This window comes from Bicyclus anynana, chromosome Z (genome assembly GCF_947172395.1).
Source record: "Bicyclus anynana chromosome Z, ilBicAnyn1.1, whole genome shotgun sequence".
Lineage (NCBI taxonomy): Eukaryota > Metazoa > Arthropoda > Insecta > Lepidoptera > Nymphalidae > Bicyclus > Bicyclus anynana.
The window spans coordinates 16,455,030-16,472,731 of record NC_069110.1 but is presented as its reverse complement, the minus strand read 5'-3'; the positions used below and the strand labels follow the sequence as shown (position 1 = coordinate 16,472,731).

Sequence of the window (17,702 nt, the reverse complement as noted above, 5' to 3'; positions counted from 1 at the left end):
CGTGATATTTAATTACTTAAAATGCACACAACTGAAAAGTTGGACCCAGACCAGATTTGAACCCACACCGGAATCGGAGGCAGAGGTCATATCCACTGTGATATCACGGCTCTTGTGCTACACACTCGTTTTTAATTTTTGTCTGTCAGTTTTTCCGTCTTAATCTCTGGATCGCCTGAACCGATTTCAGTGGGATGTTCTCTGAAAGAAAGACGCGATTATTGAGTAACAAATAAGTTACTTTTGACCCCAGAAAAAACCACGTTGAACGTGTGATTTCGGATAAAACAAATCCAAAAGGATACAGCAGGTCGCACACGGGATCTATGTACTGCAGATGTGGCTGTGTCTTGTCCAGGTGCGCCAGGGAGTCGTACAATGTCTTGGTGATGTCCATCACAGCTCGGGATACGTCAGAGTTGAACCGCTGCAAGATGGGCCCCACCAGGTGGCAAAGGAAGATCAACTGGCTCTCTACTTGTATCTCTGGACTTAGCTTCTCTTTGACAAACCTGGAATAGTGTAGATACACATTTGTATATATTGATTTTTATGAGTCTTTCCGGAAAATAAATTTAAAATGAATTAACTGTCAGTATAAAAAAATACATTTATTTGAAGTATGTTTAGTTCATTTAGTTAAAAACCTTGGCTTAACTGAACAGCAGCAAGATCTATATTTGAACGTATATCCAAAGCTGCTACCAAAGGAAAAAGTCTATCGGTCAATTCAACATCGGCCCCGGGAACCCAAATATACCCCGTATAAAAGCACAAAGAGATGGTATATTATGTAAAAATAAGAATCTACATAAATAATTGTTTTAATAAAATGTTTCTGGAAATAAAAAAACGTTTTTTTATCACTATTTTTGCTCAAAAAGTTCGCCGGTGCACCAAAGCGGCGAAGTAACATTCAAACAAGGAAACGAATAAGCAAACCAAAAAATCTTCAAAAAATGTAAAACTCAGGCTGTCTGTTCAACGATCTTTGCTTGTTCATAAAGATGAATTAAAAATGTAGCAAACTATTTTTGATAAAGTAATGATTTCATTTTTAAAGTAGAATTATCAATTTTTTTTAATAATATAATTTAATTGCCGGTTGGTTAGGATAGGCCGGGGATGGGCATTCCCTTTTGTCTGGGCAGAGAACAGCACAAGCACAGACAAGTGTTAACTACTTTCAAAGCTCTTTAAGTCTATTTTCAAATACTCTGTTCGGTGTTTTTCTGCCACACGATGGACCTGGCCTGTCTGGGCAGACCTGGTCCAAAGAATCACAATCGGTCCAGCCGGGGAGGCCGTGAAATCCGTTCAGTACTTTTCGAGTTATGAAAATATGAGATACACAAACTCACTCACTGGCATAGCTCAACGAGTTGCGCAGCTGATGTGAAGATACAAACTTTCGCGTTTATAATATTAGTAGGATTAGAAATACAAACTCACGTGGGGATCTGCATGATCTGCCCGGCGCCGGCGTGGTACCACACCGCATGCGCCAAGGCGAGTGTCATACTGTATCTATTTTCCAACAGCGCGTCGTTCGTTAGACTCATGTTGAACAACTGGAACGGAGTATACGGGTACGCCCACTCGACCATTTCACTACTGCACATCAACTCGAACACCTTATCGTGGATCACTGTCCAGTAGGGGTCGGGAAGCGCCGCCATTATTATACCAATAGTGTTGATCCACAGTTGCAGTTTCGTCGCCGGAATGACGACGAAACCTTTCGTCGCAACTTCCAGGAGACCGTCCGCGACGACGTTCGGTAGTACCGGCAATGTCATCAGTTCCACGCACGTCACGTAGAGGCAGTGCGCCGAAGGGTTTGGATACTCGTTGAAGCGCCAGTCAGTGGGCGGGAAAGGCGAGTTGCCGTTCATCGCTGTACGCTTGGTTAGGGGAATTATTAATGAAATGAGCAATTGGGATATTGATGTTAAGAATTTTGGGAAATTATACTAGCTAGCTAAATATACTAGCGGACTCTAGGGTAGGGTAGGGGTAGGGTAGGATTGATAAGGGTAGGGTAAGGGGTAGGGTAGAGGGAAGTTAAAAGTTTACACCGAGTTTAATGCGGACGAAGTCGCGGGCGTCCGCTAGTTATACATAAAAAATCATCCTCCATTTTTTAAATTGATAGTTATTGAAACTATCAATTTAAAAAACCGCATCAAAATCCGTTGCATAGTTAAAAAATGCCGGTGCCGGTACTGGAGCGTTGCGAGTGCGGTGCAAGTGCGGCGTCGTGTAGATTTCACGTTTAGAGTAGAAACATTTTTTTTAATTAATATGGGGCTAACTTTGAGGCACTATGTATCCCCGTCGAAGGTAAGAGAGGACCATCGCTGAACTATGGCGGCCTCTCACGCCAGTTCACGATCCACCTGGCTCAAACACCAGCGTGGTAAGTAATTCGCGCCCCGGAAGGGAACTATCGGAGTGACACCAGGAGCGGAGACCTTGAAACTGATGTAATTATGGTCTGACAAGGTCTCCACCCAGTCCCAGACCTTCCAACTAGTGACTCTGTCAGCGACCAAAGGCGTGGCAAACGAAAAGTCCACTATGGGTCCCCCCCTCTTCGCGAACAGAGGTGTAGGTTGTCCCTCTGTAAAGTAGGTTGAGTCTTTGGTGCACAGCCCACACCTGTACAGCCCTGTCCCTGGCCGGACTTCCCCAAGTTTGGCTTTTAGCATTGAAATCGCCAAGTACCAACGTGCGCCCTACGTTGTGTCTGCGAACAGCCTCACTGACGGAGTCGAGGAAAGCCTCAAACTCAGCCAGTGGACTATTAGGCGAGAAGTACACTCCGACGATAATGTACTCCCCCCATCTAGCTAACGCATACCTCGGGCCCCTTTCGACAGCTGAAAGAGAGGGGCCAGCGCTGTTTGCAGACACTACTACCACCAAGTCATCGGTGTCACCAACCCAATTCGCCTGCGAGGGGACAAAGTATAGCTCACATGCCACGGCCTAATCAATCTGCCACTGCGCGATAGACTAGGAGGAGGTCCTGAGCCCCACAGTGGTTTATATTCGTCTGGAGGACGCTAATATTTTGTGTCTGATCCATGACGACATATTAGCATCCTCCCGCGCTGTACTCTGTCTTTCACTAGCCTGTGACTGGACGCCGTTCGCTCCTTTTACAGAAGGGGGGCAACAATTGTTGCTTATGCCCCATTATGTGCCCCGAAGACAAGCCTGCATCAGCGCAACGCATGGTGCCCACGCATCCCGCTGCCTTGTGACCATTTCCACCACATCGGAAGCAAAGTCTGCTCCGATCCTTCTTTGAAGGGCATACGGGGCCCGTGTGTTCCATTCTCAGGCACCTAAAGCAGCGCAAGGGGCGTTGCTCCAGTGCACGAACACCAGCAGAGCTCCAACCAACCAAAAGCCGCCCAGAATCACACACCTTTTTAGCAACGTCCACCGGGCAGTGAACTATAGCCGAGCCCACTCCTCTAAGGCCCGGTTGCATTTTGCTCACTTTCACTGCTGTCTGAAGGCAGCCCCCAGTCTGAGCTATCGCCGTTGCAACCTTCTCAGCCGTAGCGAAGTCATCTAAGCCTGTAACCTTAAGTGTCACAGTCTGTCTGCTACCCCTTCTAACGCCGTTTGAAGTCGTACGGCTAGTGCTTCTGCCTGCTCCTGTGGTAGCTCAAGAAGCCTACCCCCCGTGGCGACACGTCGGATTTTAAAACCCGCGCCAATGCCCAGCTCTTGCAAATTAATTTATTGTTCAGCCAATTCTAGGACCTGAGCATAGGCCACCCCCTTTTTTAATGCATCCGACGTCACCGTAATAATCACTGCAGCGTTTTTATGTGGAGCCAGACTCCGCTCGCATTTTTTTGTGGCAGCCGCCGGTGAGGTTTTCGGTGCATCCGCTGGAGTGGCAGCGGTAGATGTTGCCTGTCGGGAGGCCTTCTTTGCTTTCCTTCCTACGACAGTGCCCCAGCTATCAGCGACCGGTGTTGCCCCACTTGGGCCAGCAGTCGGAGGTGGAGCCCCAGGGGACGCCATTTGCATAATAGCAGCAACGCTCCGGCCAGTCAAGGCGCGCAACTCCCGGACGTGAGTCCCGCAGGGTCCTCACGGCATGAGGCCCCACTAGCCATTCCTTCATCAGGGTCTAAAACAGGCTCCGTAACCTCTCTGCGGACGATTCGGTCGATTCGTCTTTAAGGAACTGATTAAACGCTTCCTCCCGGGCTTCCTTCCGCGCAACCATCAATTCTCGCGGTGGCTATCCCCGTGCCACGGGGCACAGGCGTCATGGAACGCGAAATATTTTGACGATTCCCATTAAAATTTGAACGAATAAATGTGTCGTCTACGTGCCAAGCGCGACATAACAGAAAAAAAGGCACGCTTAAAATTTCAAGTTTTTTTTAGTCCAAAATCATTATTATTATTAATAGACACATAATTTAAAATTTTTAATAAAAATTGGTGGGGACGTTTTTAGGTCGCTGATTGCATCCGCTTCTTAATAGGAGATCCTGCCCCACAAATGTGCTATTGAGGCTTCATTGTCAAAAGGATACTGTCAACCATTCGGCTAACCAAACTCATGAAATAATTGAGCTCTGGGGTCCAAGTCGTGACGTCAACTTCGGTGTTGGACAAATAAGTCTGGAACGCCTCAGTCGTAGCCCAGTTGTTGGCGCGAACATCCTTCAAAGCGCCCAAAACTGCATTGACGAGTTTCCTCTTTAGAAGTGGCTTGTCTCGTAACTTCGACTCGTAGTAGTGGAGTGTGTTGTACAGGAATGTTACTGGACGATCTGGAAATGAAAAAAAAAAACAAATCAGGTAAATTAAGATTTTAAGGGACAATATACGGTCCTGGATTAGCCTATAAACTATTTAGGTAATTGCTTAGCTTAAGGCATCCTGTTTAGTGGGGCACCAGAATCAACCTAGAAAAAAACAAGCACAAATTACGAAAGTCTTTCAAATTTCAAAACCTGCGGGTTTAAATTGATACATATTGTAACATTTTACGTGAGTCATAAGTGAAAAATTAAGCTGCAAAAATTAAGCGAAACTTCACTGAACCATCTCTGCAAGATGCTTACAGAAACGACCTCACCCGTCTACCCTCTGCTCGACAGCGAAAGAAGACGAAGATACTCCGCCAAAGAATGACCGAAGAGAATCGGAAATTCTGGCGATGTATATGGAACATCAGTTCCATCCGAATGTACCGGCCACAGATCCCACAACAACCGAGCACATTGCGGCGATCGAGCACCAAATTGAAGAATTCCTCATAATTCGCTCGGGGTGATTATTTTATCTCCCCGTCTGAGCTGAGGAAAGCTGTCTCCGAACTACCACAAAAGAAGGCGACTGGCTATGATGGGCGCTGTGCTCCGCGCACCAGAAAAACCGGCTGCAAATCGGAGTCTGCGCCTTGCCACGGGAGCTCCGAGGTACGTCTAAAATGACGTCATCCACCGTGACACGAGGACGCTTACCGTGGATGAATTCGTCCGTGATCTAGCGTGCCGCATGTTCGCGCGCGCAGACCACGGACACCTCTGCAACATCGCACCATACTGCGACAGACCACAGAACGGGCGTCCCCTACCTCGGGAGCTCCTCCAAGTGGCCGACCCTGCAGGCGCAGGCACCTACGACACCGTCCCTGCGCAGGATAGCGACAACATCGCAGGAGCCTCCATCGAACCCGACGTCGCCCCGATGCAGGATAGCGAGGAATCGCAGTCCACGCGGGTCCAACGGGTTCGAATCCCAAACCCCTAGGCTGAAAAGCCTAAACCCCGGGAGGGGTTGGAAGAAAACACCGGGGGAGCAAGATCCCCCGCAACACGCCCGAGCAATGAGGCATTGCCTCGAGGCCCGTACCCCCGCCCCGTGTTACACGGGTCGGAGAAGACCCGACGTCTCTCATTCCAATAGGGCGTATCTTTAGCATAAACTTACCGTGAAACTTGTATAAGTAACCCAAATGCTCCAACAGTTGTTCGAGATTCTTGCTGACTTGCGGTATCTCGAGGTAGCGGTGCACCACGATGTCCATGACGGGTATGAAACGGAGGCACACGTTGCTGAGGTAGACGGGTATGGGGCCGCCGTATGCGCCGCTTGTCTCCTCCGGGGCAAACTTCTCAGGATACTTGCGATGGAAGGCCGAATGTCTCTCGTACCTGAAATTATGATAGATCTTTTTTTTATTCTTTACAAGTTAGCCCTTGACTACAATCTCACCTAGTGATGATGCAGTCTAAGAAGCGGGCTAACTTGTTAGGAGTAGGATGAAAATCCACACTCCTTTCGGTTTCCACACGGCATCGTACCGGAACGCTTAATCGCTTGGCAGTACGTCTTTGTAGGTAGGGTGGTAACTAGCCAGGGCCGAAGCCTCCCACCAGCCAGTCCTGGAGCAATTAAAAAACCTCAATCTGCCCAGCCAGGGATCGAACCCAGGATTTCAGTCTTGTAAATCCATCGCGCATGCCATTGCGCCATCGTTAAAATCTATTAATAGAGAATAAACAATTTCGAATAGAAGCCAGATATTCTTCTTTTCTTATGCTGCATTAACATGCTTGGCAAGCGTCGGCAACACCAGAATATAAACCGGCCGGCGAGTTCCCCTTGACGAAGTCCTGCGCCCTGTTCCTCAGCTCGAACCCTTTCAGCAGCAGCAGTTGGTGTAGAGTGACACCCATAAGAACAAAATGTGGTTTGCTGATTTACCAATTGTTCTGTTTCCAGTGCTCCGGCGAGTTCTCCTTGACGAAGTCCTGCGCCCTGTTCCACAGCTCGAACCCTTTCAGCAGCAGCAGTTGGTGTAGAGTGACACCCATAAGAACAAAATGTGGTTTGCTGATTTACCAATTGTTCTGTTTCCAGTGCTCCGGCGAGTTCTCCTTGACGAAGTCCTGCGCCCTGTTCCACAGCTCGAACCCTTTCAGCAGCAGCAGTTGGTGTAGAGTGACACCCATAAGAACAAAATGTGGTTTGCTAATTTACCAATTGTTCTGTTTCCAGTGCTCCGGCGAGTTCTCCTTGACGAAGTCCTGCGCCCTGTTCCTCAGCTGGAACCCTTTCAGCAGCAGCAGTTGGTGTAGAGTGACACCCATAAGAACAAAATGTGGTTTGCTGATTTACCAATTGTTCTGTTTCCAGTGCTCCGGCGAGTTCTCCTTGACGAAGTCCTGCGCCCTGTTCCTCAGCTCGAACCCTTTCAGCAGCAGCAGTTGGTGTAGAGTGACACCCATAAGAACAAAATGTGGTTTGCTGATTTACCAATTGTTCTGTTTCCAGTGCTCCGGCGAGTTCTCCTTGACGAAGTCGTGCGCCCTGTTCCTCAGCTCGAACCCTTTCAGCAGCAGCAGTTGGTGTAAAATGACACCCATAAGAACAAAATGTGGTTTGCTGATTTACCAATTGTTCTGTTTCCAGTGCTCCGGCGAGTTCTCCTTGACGAAGTCCTGCGCCCTGTTCCTCAGCTCGAACCCTTACAGCAGCAGCAGTTGGTGTAGAACGACATCCATAAAAACAAAATGTGGTTTGCTAATTTACCAATTGTTCTGTTTCCAGTGCTCCAGCGAGTTCTCCTTGACGAAGTCCTGCGCCCTGTTCCTCAGCTCGAACCCTTTCAGCAGCAGCAGTTGGTGTAGAGTGACACCCATAAGAACAAAATGTGGTTTACTGATTTACCAATTGTTCTGTTTCCAGTGCTCCGGCGAGTTCTCCTTGACGAAGTCCTGCACCCTGTTCCTCAGCTGGAACCTTTACAGCAGCAGCAGTTGGTGTAGAGTGACACCCATAAAAACAAAATGTGGTTTGCTAATTTACCAATTGTTCTGTTTCCAATGCTCCAGCGAGTTCTCCTTGACGAAGTCCTGCGCCCTGTTCCTCAGCTCGAACCCTTTCAGCAGCAGCAGTTGGTGTAGAGTGACACCCATAAGAACAAAATGTGGTTTGCTGATTTACCAATTATTCTGTTTCCAGTGCTCCAGCGAGTTCTCCTTGACGAAGTCCTGCGGCCTGTTCCTCAGCTCGAACCCTTTCAGCAGCAGCAGTTGGTGTAGAGTGACACCCATAAGAACAAAATTTGGTTTGCTGATTTACCAATTGTTCTGTTTCCAGTGCTCCGGCGAGTTCTCCTTGACGAAGTCCTGCACCCTGTTCCTCAGCTCGAACCCTTACAGCAGCAGCAGTTGGTGTAGAACGACATCCATAAAAACAAAATGTGGTTTGCTAATTTACCAATTGTTCTGTTTCCAGTGCTCCGGCGAGTTCTCCTTGACGAAGTCCTGCACCCTGTTCCTCAGCTCGAACCCTTACAGCAGCAGCAGTTGGTGTAGAACGACATCCATAAAAACAAAATGTGGTTTGCTAATTTACCAATTGTTCTGTTTCCAGTGCTCCGGCGAGTTCTCCTTGACGAAGTCCTGCGCCCTGTTCCTCAGCTCGAATCCTTTCAGCAGCAGCAGTTGGTGTAGAGTGACACCCATAAGAACAAAATGTGGTTTGCTGATTTACCAATTATTCTGTTTCCAGTGCTCCGGCGAGTTCTCCTTGACGAAGTCCTGCGCCCTGTTCCTCAGCTCGAACCCTTTCAGCAGCAGCAGTTGGTGTAGAGTGACACCCATAAGAACAAAATGTGGTTTGCTGATTTACCAATTGTTCTGTTTCCAGTGCTCCGGCGAGTTCTCCTTGACGAAGTCCTGCACCCTGTTCCTCAGCTGGAACCCTTACAGCAGCAGCAGTTGGTGTAGAGTGACACCCATAAGAACAAAATGTGGTTTGCTGATTTACCAATTGTTCTGTTTCCAGTGCTCCGGCGAGTTCTCCTTGACGAAGTCCTGCACCCTGTTCCTCAGCTGGAACCCTTACAGCAGCAGCAGTTGGTGTAGAGTGACATCCATAAAAACAAAATGTGGTTTGCTAATTTACCAATTGTTCTGTTTCCAGTGCTCCGGCGAGTTCTCCTTGACGAAGTCCTGCGCCCTGTTCCTCAGCTCGAACCCTTTTAGCAGCAGCAGTTGGTGTAGAGTGACACCCATAAGAACAAAATGTGGTTTGCTGATTGACCAATTGTTCTGTTTCCAGTGCTCCGGCGAGTTCTCCTTGACGAAGTCCTGCACCCTGTTCCTCAGCTCGAACCCTTACAGCAGCAGCAGTTGGTGTAGAACGACATCCATAAAAACAAAATGTGGTTTGCTAATTTACCAATTGTTCTGTTTCCAGTGCTCCAGCGAGTTCTCCTTGACGAAGTTCTGCGCCCTGTTCCTCAGCTCGAACCCTTTCAGCAGCAGCAGTTGGTGTAGAGTGACACCCATAAGAACAAAATGTGGTTTGCTAATTTACCAATTGTTCTGTTTCCAGTGCTCCAGCGAGTTCTCCTTGACGAAGTCCTGCACCCTGTTCCTCAGCTCGAACCCTTACAGCAGCAGCAGTTGGTGTAGAACGACATCCATAAAAACAAAATGTGGTTTGCTAATTTACCAATTGTTCTGTTTCCAGTGGTCCGGCGAGTTCTCCTTGACGAAGTCCTGCACCCTGTTCCTCAGCTCGAACCCTTACAGCAGCAGCAGTTGGTGTAGAACGACATCCATAAAAACAAAATGTGGTTTGCTAATTTACCAATTGTTCTGTTTCCAGTGCTCCGGCGAGTTCTCCTTGACGAAGTCCTGCACCCTGTTCCTCAGCTGGAACCCTTACAGCAGCAGCAGTTGGTGTAGAGTGACACCCATAAGAACAAAATGTGGTTTGCTGATTTACCAATTGTTCTGTTTCCAGTGCTCCGGCGAGTTCCCCTTGACGAAGTCCTGCACCCTGTTCCTCAGCTGGAACCCTTACAGCAGCAGCAGTTGGTGTAGAGTGACATCCATAAAAACAAAATGTGGTTTGCTAATTTACCAATTGTTCTGTTTCCAGTGCTCCGGCGAGTTCTCCTTGACGAAGTCCTGCGCCCTGTTCCTCAGCTCGAACCCTTTCAGCAGTAGCAGTTGGTGTAGAGTGAAACCCATAAGAACAAAATGTGGTTTGTTAATTTACCAATTGTTCTGTTTCCAGTGCTCCGGCGAGTTCTCCTTGACGAAGTCCTGCGCCCTGTTCCTCAGCTCGAACCCTTTCAGCAGCAGCAGTTGGTGTAGAGTGACACCCATAAGAACAAAATGTGGTTTGCTAATTTACCAATTGTTCTGTTTCCAGTGCTCCGGCGAGTTCTCCTTGACGAAGTCCTGCGCCCTGTTCCTCAGCTCGAACCCTTTCAGCAGCAGCAGTTGGTGTAGAGTGACACCCATAAGCACAAAATGTGGTTTGCTGATTTACCAATTGTTCTGTTTCCAGTGCTCCGGCGAGTTCTCCTTGACGAAGTCCTGCGCCCTGTTCCTCAGCTCGAACCCTTTCAGCAGCAGCAGTTGGTGTAGAGTGACACCCATAAGAACAAAATGTGGTTTGCTAATTTACCAATTGTTCTGTTTCCAGTGCTCCGGCGAGTTCTCCTTGACGAAGTCCTGCGCCCTGTTCCTCAGCTGGAACCCTTACAGCAGCAGCAGTTGGTGTAGAGTGACATCCATAAAAACAAAATGTGGTTTGCTAATTTACCAATTGTTCTGTTTCCAGTGCTCCGGCGAGTTCTCCTTGACGAAGTCCTGCGCCCTGTTCCTCAGCTCGAACCCTTTCAGCAGCAGCAGTTGGTGTAGAGTGACACCCATAAGAACAAAATGTGGTTTGCTAATTTACCAATTGTTCTGTTTCCAGTGCTCCAGCGAGTTCTCCTTGACGAAGTCCTGCGCCCTGTTCCTCAGCTCGAACCCTTTCAGCAGCAGCAGTTGGTGTAGAGTGACACCCATAAGCACAAAATGTGGTTTGCTGATTTACCAATTGTTCTGTTTCCAGTGCTCCGACGAGTTCTCCTTGACGAAGTCCTGCGCTCTGTTCCTCAGCTCGAACCCTTTCAGCAGCAGCAGTTGGTGTAGAGTGACACCCATAAGAACAAAATGTGGTTTGCTGATTTACCAATTATTCTGTTTCCAGTGCTCCGGCGAGTTCTCCTTGACGAAGTCCTGCGCCCTGTTCCTCAGCTCGAACCCTTTCAGCAGCAGCAGTTGGTGTAGAGTGACACCCATAAGAACAAAATGTGGTTTGCTAATTTACCAATTGTTCTGTTTCCAGTGCTCCGGCGAGTTCTCCTTGACGAAGTCCTGCGCCCTGTTCCTCAGCTCGAACCCTTTCAGCAGCAGCAGTTGGTGTAGAGTGACACCCATAAGCACAAAATGTGGTTTGCTGATTTACCAATTGTTCTGTTTCCAGTGCTCCGACGAGTTCTCCTTGACGAAGTCCTGCGCCCTGTTCCTCAGCTCGAACCCTTTCAGCAGCAGCAGTTGGTGTAGAGTGACACCCATAAGAACAAAATGTGGTTTGCTAATTTACCAATTGTTCTGTTTCCAGTGCTCCGGCGAGTTCTCCTTGACGAAGTCCTGCGCCCTGTTCCTCAGCTCGAACCCTTTCAGCAGCAGCAGTTGGTGTAGAGTGACACCCATAAGAACAAAATGTGGTTTGCTAATTTACCAATTGTTCTGTTTCCAGTGCTCCGGCGAGTTCTCCTTGACGAAGTCCTGCGCCCTGTTCCTCAGCTCGAACCCTTTCAGCAGCAGCAGTTGGTGTAGAGTGACACCCATAAGCACAAAATGTGGTTTGCTGATTTACCAATTGTTCTGTTTCCAGTGCTCCGGCGAGTTCTCCTTGACGAAGTCCTGCGCCCTGTTCCTCAGCTCGAACCCTTTCAGCAGCAGCAGTTGGTGTAGAGTGACACCCATAAGAACAAAATGTGGTTTGCTAATTTACCAATTGTTCTGTTTCCAGTGCTCCGGCGAGTTCTCCTTGACGAAGTCCTGCACCCTGTTCCTCAGCTCGAACCCTTACAGCAGCAGCAGTTGGTGTAGAACGACATCCATAAAAACAAAATGTGGTTTGCTAATTTACCAATTGTTCTGTTTCCAGTGCTCCGGCGAGTTCTCCTTGACGAAGTCCTGCGCCCTGTTCCTCAGCTCGAATCCTTTCAGCAGCAGCAGTTGGTGTAGAGTGACACCCATAAGAACAAAATGTGGTTTGCTGATTTACCAATTATTCTGTTTCCAGTGCTCCGGCGAGTTCTCCTTGACGAAGTCCTGCGCCCTGTTCCTCAGCTCGAACCCTTTCAGCAGCAGCAGTTGGTGTAGAGTGACACCCATAAGAACAAAATGTGGTTTGCTAATTTACCAATTGTTCTGTTTCCAGTGCTTCGGCGAGTTCTCCTTGACGAAGTCCTGCACCCTGTTCCTCAGCTGGAACCCTTACAGCAGCAGCAGTTGGTGTAGAGTGACACCCATAAGAACAAAATGTGGTTTGCTGATTTACCAATTGTTCTGTTTCCAGTGCTCCGGCGAGTTCTCCTTGACGAAGTCCTGCGCCCTGTTCCTCAGCTCGAACCCTTTTAGCAGCAGCAGTTGGTGTAGAGTGACACCCATAAGAACAAAATGTGGTTTGCTGATTGATCAATTGTTCTGTTTCCAGTGCTCCGGCGAGTTCTCCTTGACGAAGTCCTGCACCCTGTTCCTCAGCTCGAACCCTTACAGCAGCAGCAGTTGGTGTAGAACGACATCCATAAAAACAAAATGTGGTTTGCTAATTTACCAATTGTTCTGTTTCCAGTGCTCCAGCGAGTTCTCCTTGACGAAGTTCTGCGCCCTGTTCCTCAGCTCGAACCCTTTCAGCAGCAGCAGTTGGTGTAGAGTGACACCCATAAGAACAAAATGTGGTTTGCTAATTTACCAATTGTTCTGTTTCCAATGCTCCAGCGAGTTCTCCTTGACGAAGTCCTGCGCCCTGTTCCTCAGCTCGAACCCTTTCAGCAGCAGCAGTTGGTGTAGAGTGACACCCATAAGAACAAAATGTGGTTTGCTGATTTACCAATTATTCTGTTTCCAGTGCTCCAGCGAGTTCTCCTTGACGAAGTCCTGCGGCCTGTTCCTCAGCTCGAACCCTTTCAGCAGCAGCAGTTGGTGTAGAGTGACACCCATAAGAACAAAATTTGGTTTGCTGATTTACCAATTGTTCTGTTTCCAGTGCTCCGGCGAGTTCTCCTTGACGAAGTCCTGCACCCTGTTCCTCAGCTCGAACCCTTACAGCAGCAGCAGTTGGTGTAGAACGACATCCATAAAAACAAAATGTGGTTTGCTAATTTACCAATTGTTCTGTTTCCAGTGCTCCGGCGAGTTCTTCTTGACGAAGTCCTGCACCCTGTTCCTCAGCTCGAACCCTTACAGCAGCAGCAGTTGGTGTAGAACGACATCCATAAAAACAAAATGTGGTTTGCTAATTTACCAATTGTTCTGTTTCCAGTGCTCCGGCGAGTTCTCCTTGACGAAGTCCTGCGCCCTGTTCCTCAGCTCGAATCCTTTCAGCAGCAGCAGTTGGTGTAGAGTGACACCCATAAGAACAAAATGTGGTTTGCTGATTTACCAATTATTCTGTTTCCAGTGCTCCGGCGAGTTCTCCTTGACGAAGTCCTGCGCCCTGTTCCTCAGCTCGAACCCTTTCAGCAGCAGCAGTTGGTGTAGAGTGACACCCATAAGAACAAAATGTGGTTTGCTGATTTACCAATTGTTCTGTTTCCAGTGCTCCGGCGAGTTCTCCTTGACGAAGTCCTGCACCCTGTTCCTCAGCTGGAACCCTTACAGCAGCAGCAGTTGGTGTAGAGTGACATCCATAAGAACAAAATGTGGTTTGCTGATTTACCAATTGTTCTGTTTCCAGTGCTCCGGCGAGTTCTCCTTGACGAAGTCCTGCACCCTGTTCCTCAGCTGGAACCCTTACAGCAGCAGCAGTTGGTGTAGAGTGACATCCATAAAAACAAAATGTGGTTTGCTAATTTACCAATTGTTCTGTTTCCAGTGCTCCGGCGAGTTCTCCTTGACGAAGTCCTGCGCCCTGTTCCTCAGCTCGAACCCTTTTAGCAGCAGCAGTTGGTGTAGAGTGACACCCATAAGAACAAAATGTGGTTTGCTGATTGACCAATTGTTCTGTTTCCAGTGCTCCGGCGAGTTCTCCTTGACGAAGTCCTGCACCCTGTTCCTCAGCTCGAACCCTTACAGCAGCAGCAGTTGGTGTAGAACGACATCCATAAAAACAAAATGTGGTTTGCTAATTTACCAATTGTTCTGTTTCCAGTGCTCCAGCGAGTTCTCCTTGACGAAGTTCTGCGCCCTGTTCCTCAGCTCGAACCCTTTCAGCAGCAGCAGTTGGTGTAGAGTGACACCCATAAGAACAAAATGTGGTTTGCTAATTTACCAATTGTTCTGTTTCCAGTGCTCCAGCGAGTTCTCCTTGACGAAGTCCTGCACCCTGTTCCTCAGCTCGAACCCTTACAGCAGCAGCAGTTGGTGTAGAACGACATCCATAAAAACAAAATGTGGTTTGCTAATTTACCAATTGTTCTGTTTCCAGTGGTCCGGCGAGTTCTCCTTGACGAAGTCCTGCACCCTGTTCCTCAGCTCGAACCCTTACAGCAGCAGCAGTTGGTGTAGAACGACATCCATAAAAACAAAATGTGGTTTGCTAATTTACCAATTGTTCTGTTTCCAGTGCTCCGGCGAGTTCTCCTTGACGAAGTCCTGCACCCTGTTCCTCAGCTGGAACCCTTACAGCAGCAGCAGTTGGTGTAGAGTGACACCCATAAGAACAAAATGTGGTTTGCTGATTTACCAATTGTTCTGTTTCCAGTGCTCCGGCGAGTTCCCCTTGACGAAGTCCTGCACCCTGTTCCTCAGCTGGAACCCTTACAGCAGCAGCAGTTGGTGTAGAGTGACATCCATAAAAACAAAATGTGGTTTGCTAATTTACCAATTGTTCTGTTTCCAGTGCTCCGGCGAGTTCTCCTTGACGAAGTCCTGCGCCCTGTTCCTCAGCTCGAACCCTTTCAGCAGTAGCAGTTGGTGTAGAGTGACACCCATAAGAACAAAATGTGGTTTGTTAATTTACCAATTGTTCTGTTTCCAGTGCTCCGGCGAGTTCTCCTTGACGAAGTCCTGCGCCCTGTTCCTCAGCTCGAACCCTTTCAGCAGCAGCAGTTGGTGTAGAGTGACACCCATAAGAACAAAATGTGGTTTGCTAATTTACCAATTGTTCTGTTTCCAGTGCTCCGGCGAGTTCTCCTTGACGAAGTCCTGCGCCCTGTTCCTCAGCTCGAACCCTTTCAGCAGCAGCAGTTGGTGTAGAGTGACACCCATAAGCACAAAATGTGGTTTGCTGATTTACCAATTGTTCTGTTTCCAGTGCTCCGGCGAGTTCTCCTTGACGAAGTCCTGCGCCCTGTTCCTCAGCTCGAACCCTTTCAGCAGCAGCAGTTGGTGTAGAGTGACACCCATAAGAACAAAATGTGGTTTGCTAATTTACCAATTGTTCTGTTTCCAGTGCTCCGGCGAGTTCTCCTTGACGAAGTCCTGCGCCCTGTTCCTCAGCTGGAACCCTTACAGCAGCAGCAGTTGGTGTAGAGTGACATCCATAAAAACAAAATGTGGTTTGCTAATTTACCAATTGTTCTGTTTCCAGTGCTCCGGCGAGTTCTCCTTGACGAAGTCCTGCGCCCTGTTCCTCAGCTCGAACCCTTTCAGCAGCAGCAGTTGGTGTAGAGTGACACCCATAAGAACAAAATGTGGTTTGCTAATTTACCAATTGTTCTGTTTCCAGTGCTCCAGCGAGTTCTCCTTGACGAAGTCCTGCGCCCTGTTCCTCAGCTCGAACCCTTTCAGCAGCAGCAGTTGGTGTAGAGTGACACCCATAAGCACAAAATGTGGTTTGCTGATTTACCAATTGTTCTGTTTCCAGTGCTCCGACGAGTTCTCCTTGACGAAGTCCTGCGCTCTGTTCCTCAGCTCGAACCCTTTCAGCAGCAGCAGTTGGTGTAGAGTGACACCCATAAGAACAAAATGTGGTTTGCTGATTTACCAATTATTCTGTTTCCAGTGCTCCGGCGAGTTCTCCTTGACGAAGTCCTGCGCCCTGTTCCTCAGCTCGAACCCTTTCAGCAGCAGCAGTTGGTGTAGAGTGACACCCATAAGAACAAAATGTGGTTTGCTAATTTACCAATTGTTCTGTTTCCAGTGCTCCGGCGAGTTCTCCTTGACGAAGTCCTGCGCCCTGTTCCTCAGCTCGAACCCTTTCAGCAGCAGCAGTTGGTGTAGAGTGACACCCATAAGCACAAAATGTGGTTTGCTGATTTACCAATTGTTCTGTTTCCAGTGCTCCGACGAGTTCTCCTTGACGAAGTCCTGCGCCCTGTTCCTCAGCTCGAACCCTTTCAGCAGCAGCAGTTGGTGTAGAGTGACACCCATAAGAACAAAATGTGGTTTGCTAATTTACCAATTGTTCTGTTTCCAGTGCTCCGGCGAGTTCTCCTTGACGAAGTCCTGCGCCCTGTTCCTCAGCTCGAACCCTTTCAGCAGCAGCAGTTGGTGTAGAGTGACACCCATAAGAACAAAATGTGGTTTGCTAATTTACCAATTGTTCTGTTTCCAGTGCTCCGGCGAGTTCTCCTTGACGAAGTCCTGCGCCCTGTTCCTCAGCTCGAACCCTTTCAGCAGCAGCAGTTGGTGTAGAGTGACACCCATAAGCACAAAATGTGGTTTGCTGATTTACCAATTGTTCTGTTTCCAGTGCTCCGGCGAGTTCTCCTTGACGAAGTCCTGCGCCCTGTTCCTCAGCTCGAACCCTTTCAGCAGCAGCAGTTGGTGTAGAGTGACACCCATAAGAACAAAATGTGGTTTGCTAATTTACCAATTGTTCTGTTTCCAGTGCTCCGGCGAGTTCTCCTTGACGAAGTCCTGCACCCTGTTCCTCAGCTCGAACCCTTACAGCAGCAGCAGTTGGTGTAGAACGACATCCATAAAAACAAAATGTGGTTTGCTAATTTACCAATTGTTCTGTTTCCAGTGCTCCGGCGAGTTCTCCTTGACGAAGTCCTGCGCCCTGTTCCTCAGCTCGAATCCTTTCAGCAGCAGCAGTTGGTGTAGAGTGACACCCATAAGAACAAAATGTAGTTTGCTGATTTACCAATTGTTCTGTTTCCAGTGCTCCGGCGAGTTCTCCTTGACGAAGTCCTGCACCCTGTTCCTCAGCTGGAACCCTTACAGCAGCAGCAGTTGGTGTAGAGTGACACCCATAAGAACAAAATGTGGTTTGCTGATTTACCAATTGTTCTGTTTCCAGTGCTCCGGCGAGTTCTCCTTGACGAAGTCCTGCGCCCTGTTCCTCAGCTCGAACCCTTTTAGCAGCAGCAGTTGGTGTAGAGTGACACCCATAAGAACAAAATGTGGTTTGCTGATTGACCAATTGTTCTGTTTCCAGTGCTCCGGCGAGTTCTCCTTGACGAAGTCCTGCACCCTGTTCCTCAGCTCGAACCCTTACAGCAGCAGCAGTTGGTGTAGAACGACATCCATAAAAACAAAATGTGGTTTGCTAATTTACCAATTGTTCTGTTTCCAGTGCTCCAGCGAGTTCTCCTTGACGAAGTTCTGCGCCCTGTTCCTCAGCTCGAACCCTTTCAGCAGCAGCAGTTGGTGTAGAGTGACACCCATAAGAACAAAATGTGGTTTGCTAATTTACCAATTGTTCTGTTTCCAGTGCTCCAGCGAGTTCTCCTTGACGAAGTC

At 48.4% G+C, this 17,702-nt stretch overlaps 1 protein-coding gene across 1 annotated transcript in view; it reads right to left on the bottom strand.

Annotated features, from left to right (window-relative positions):
• LOC112046357 (mediator of RNA polymerase II transcription subunit 23) overlaps positions 1-17,702 on the bottom strand; it is a 42,641-nt gene that overhangs the window by 6,254 nt on the left and 18,685 nt on the right. Inside the window, exons 14-17 of the mRNA XM_024082984.2 lie at positions 5,977-6,200; positions 4,572-4,811; positions 1,453-1,897; positions 306-512 (exon numbers count right to left, since the gene is read on the bottom strand). Of these exons, the coding sequence (XP_023938752.1) occupies positions 306-512; positions 1,453-1,897; positions 4,572-4,811; positions 5,977-6,200 (1,116 nt within the window). The remainder of the gene's footprint in view (positions 1-305; positions 513-1,452; positions 1,898-4,571; positions 4,812-5,976; positions 6,201-17,702) is intronic.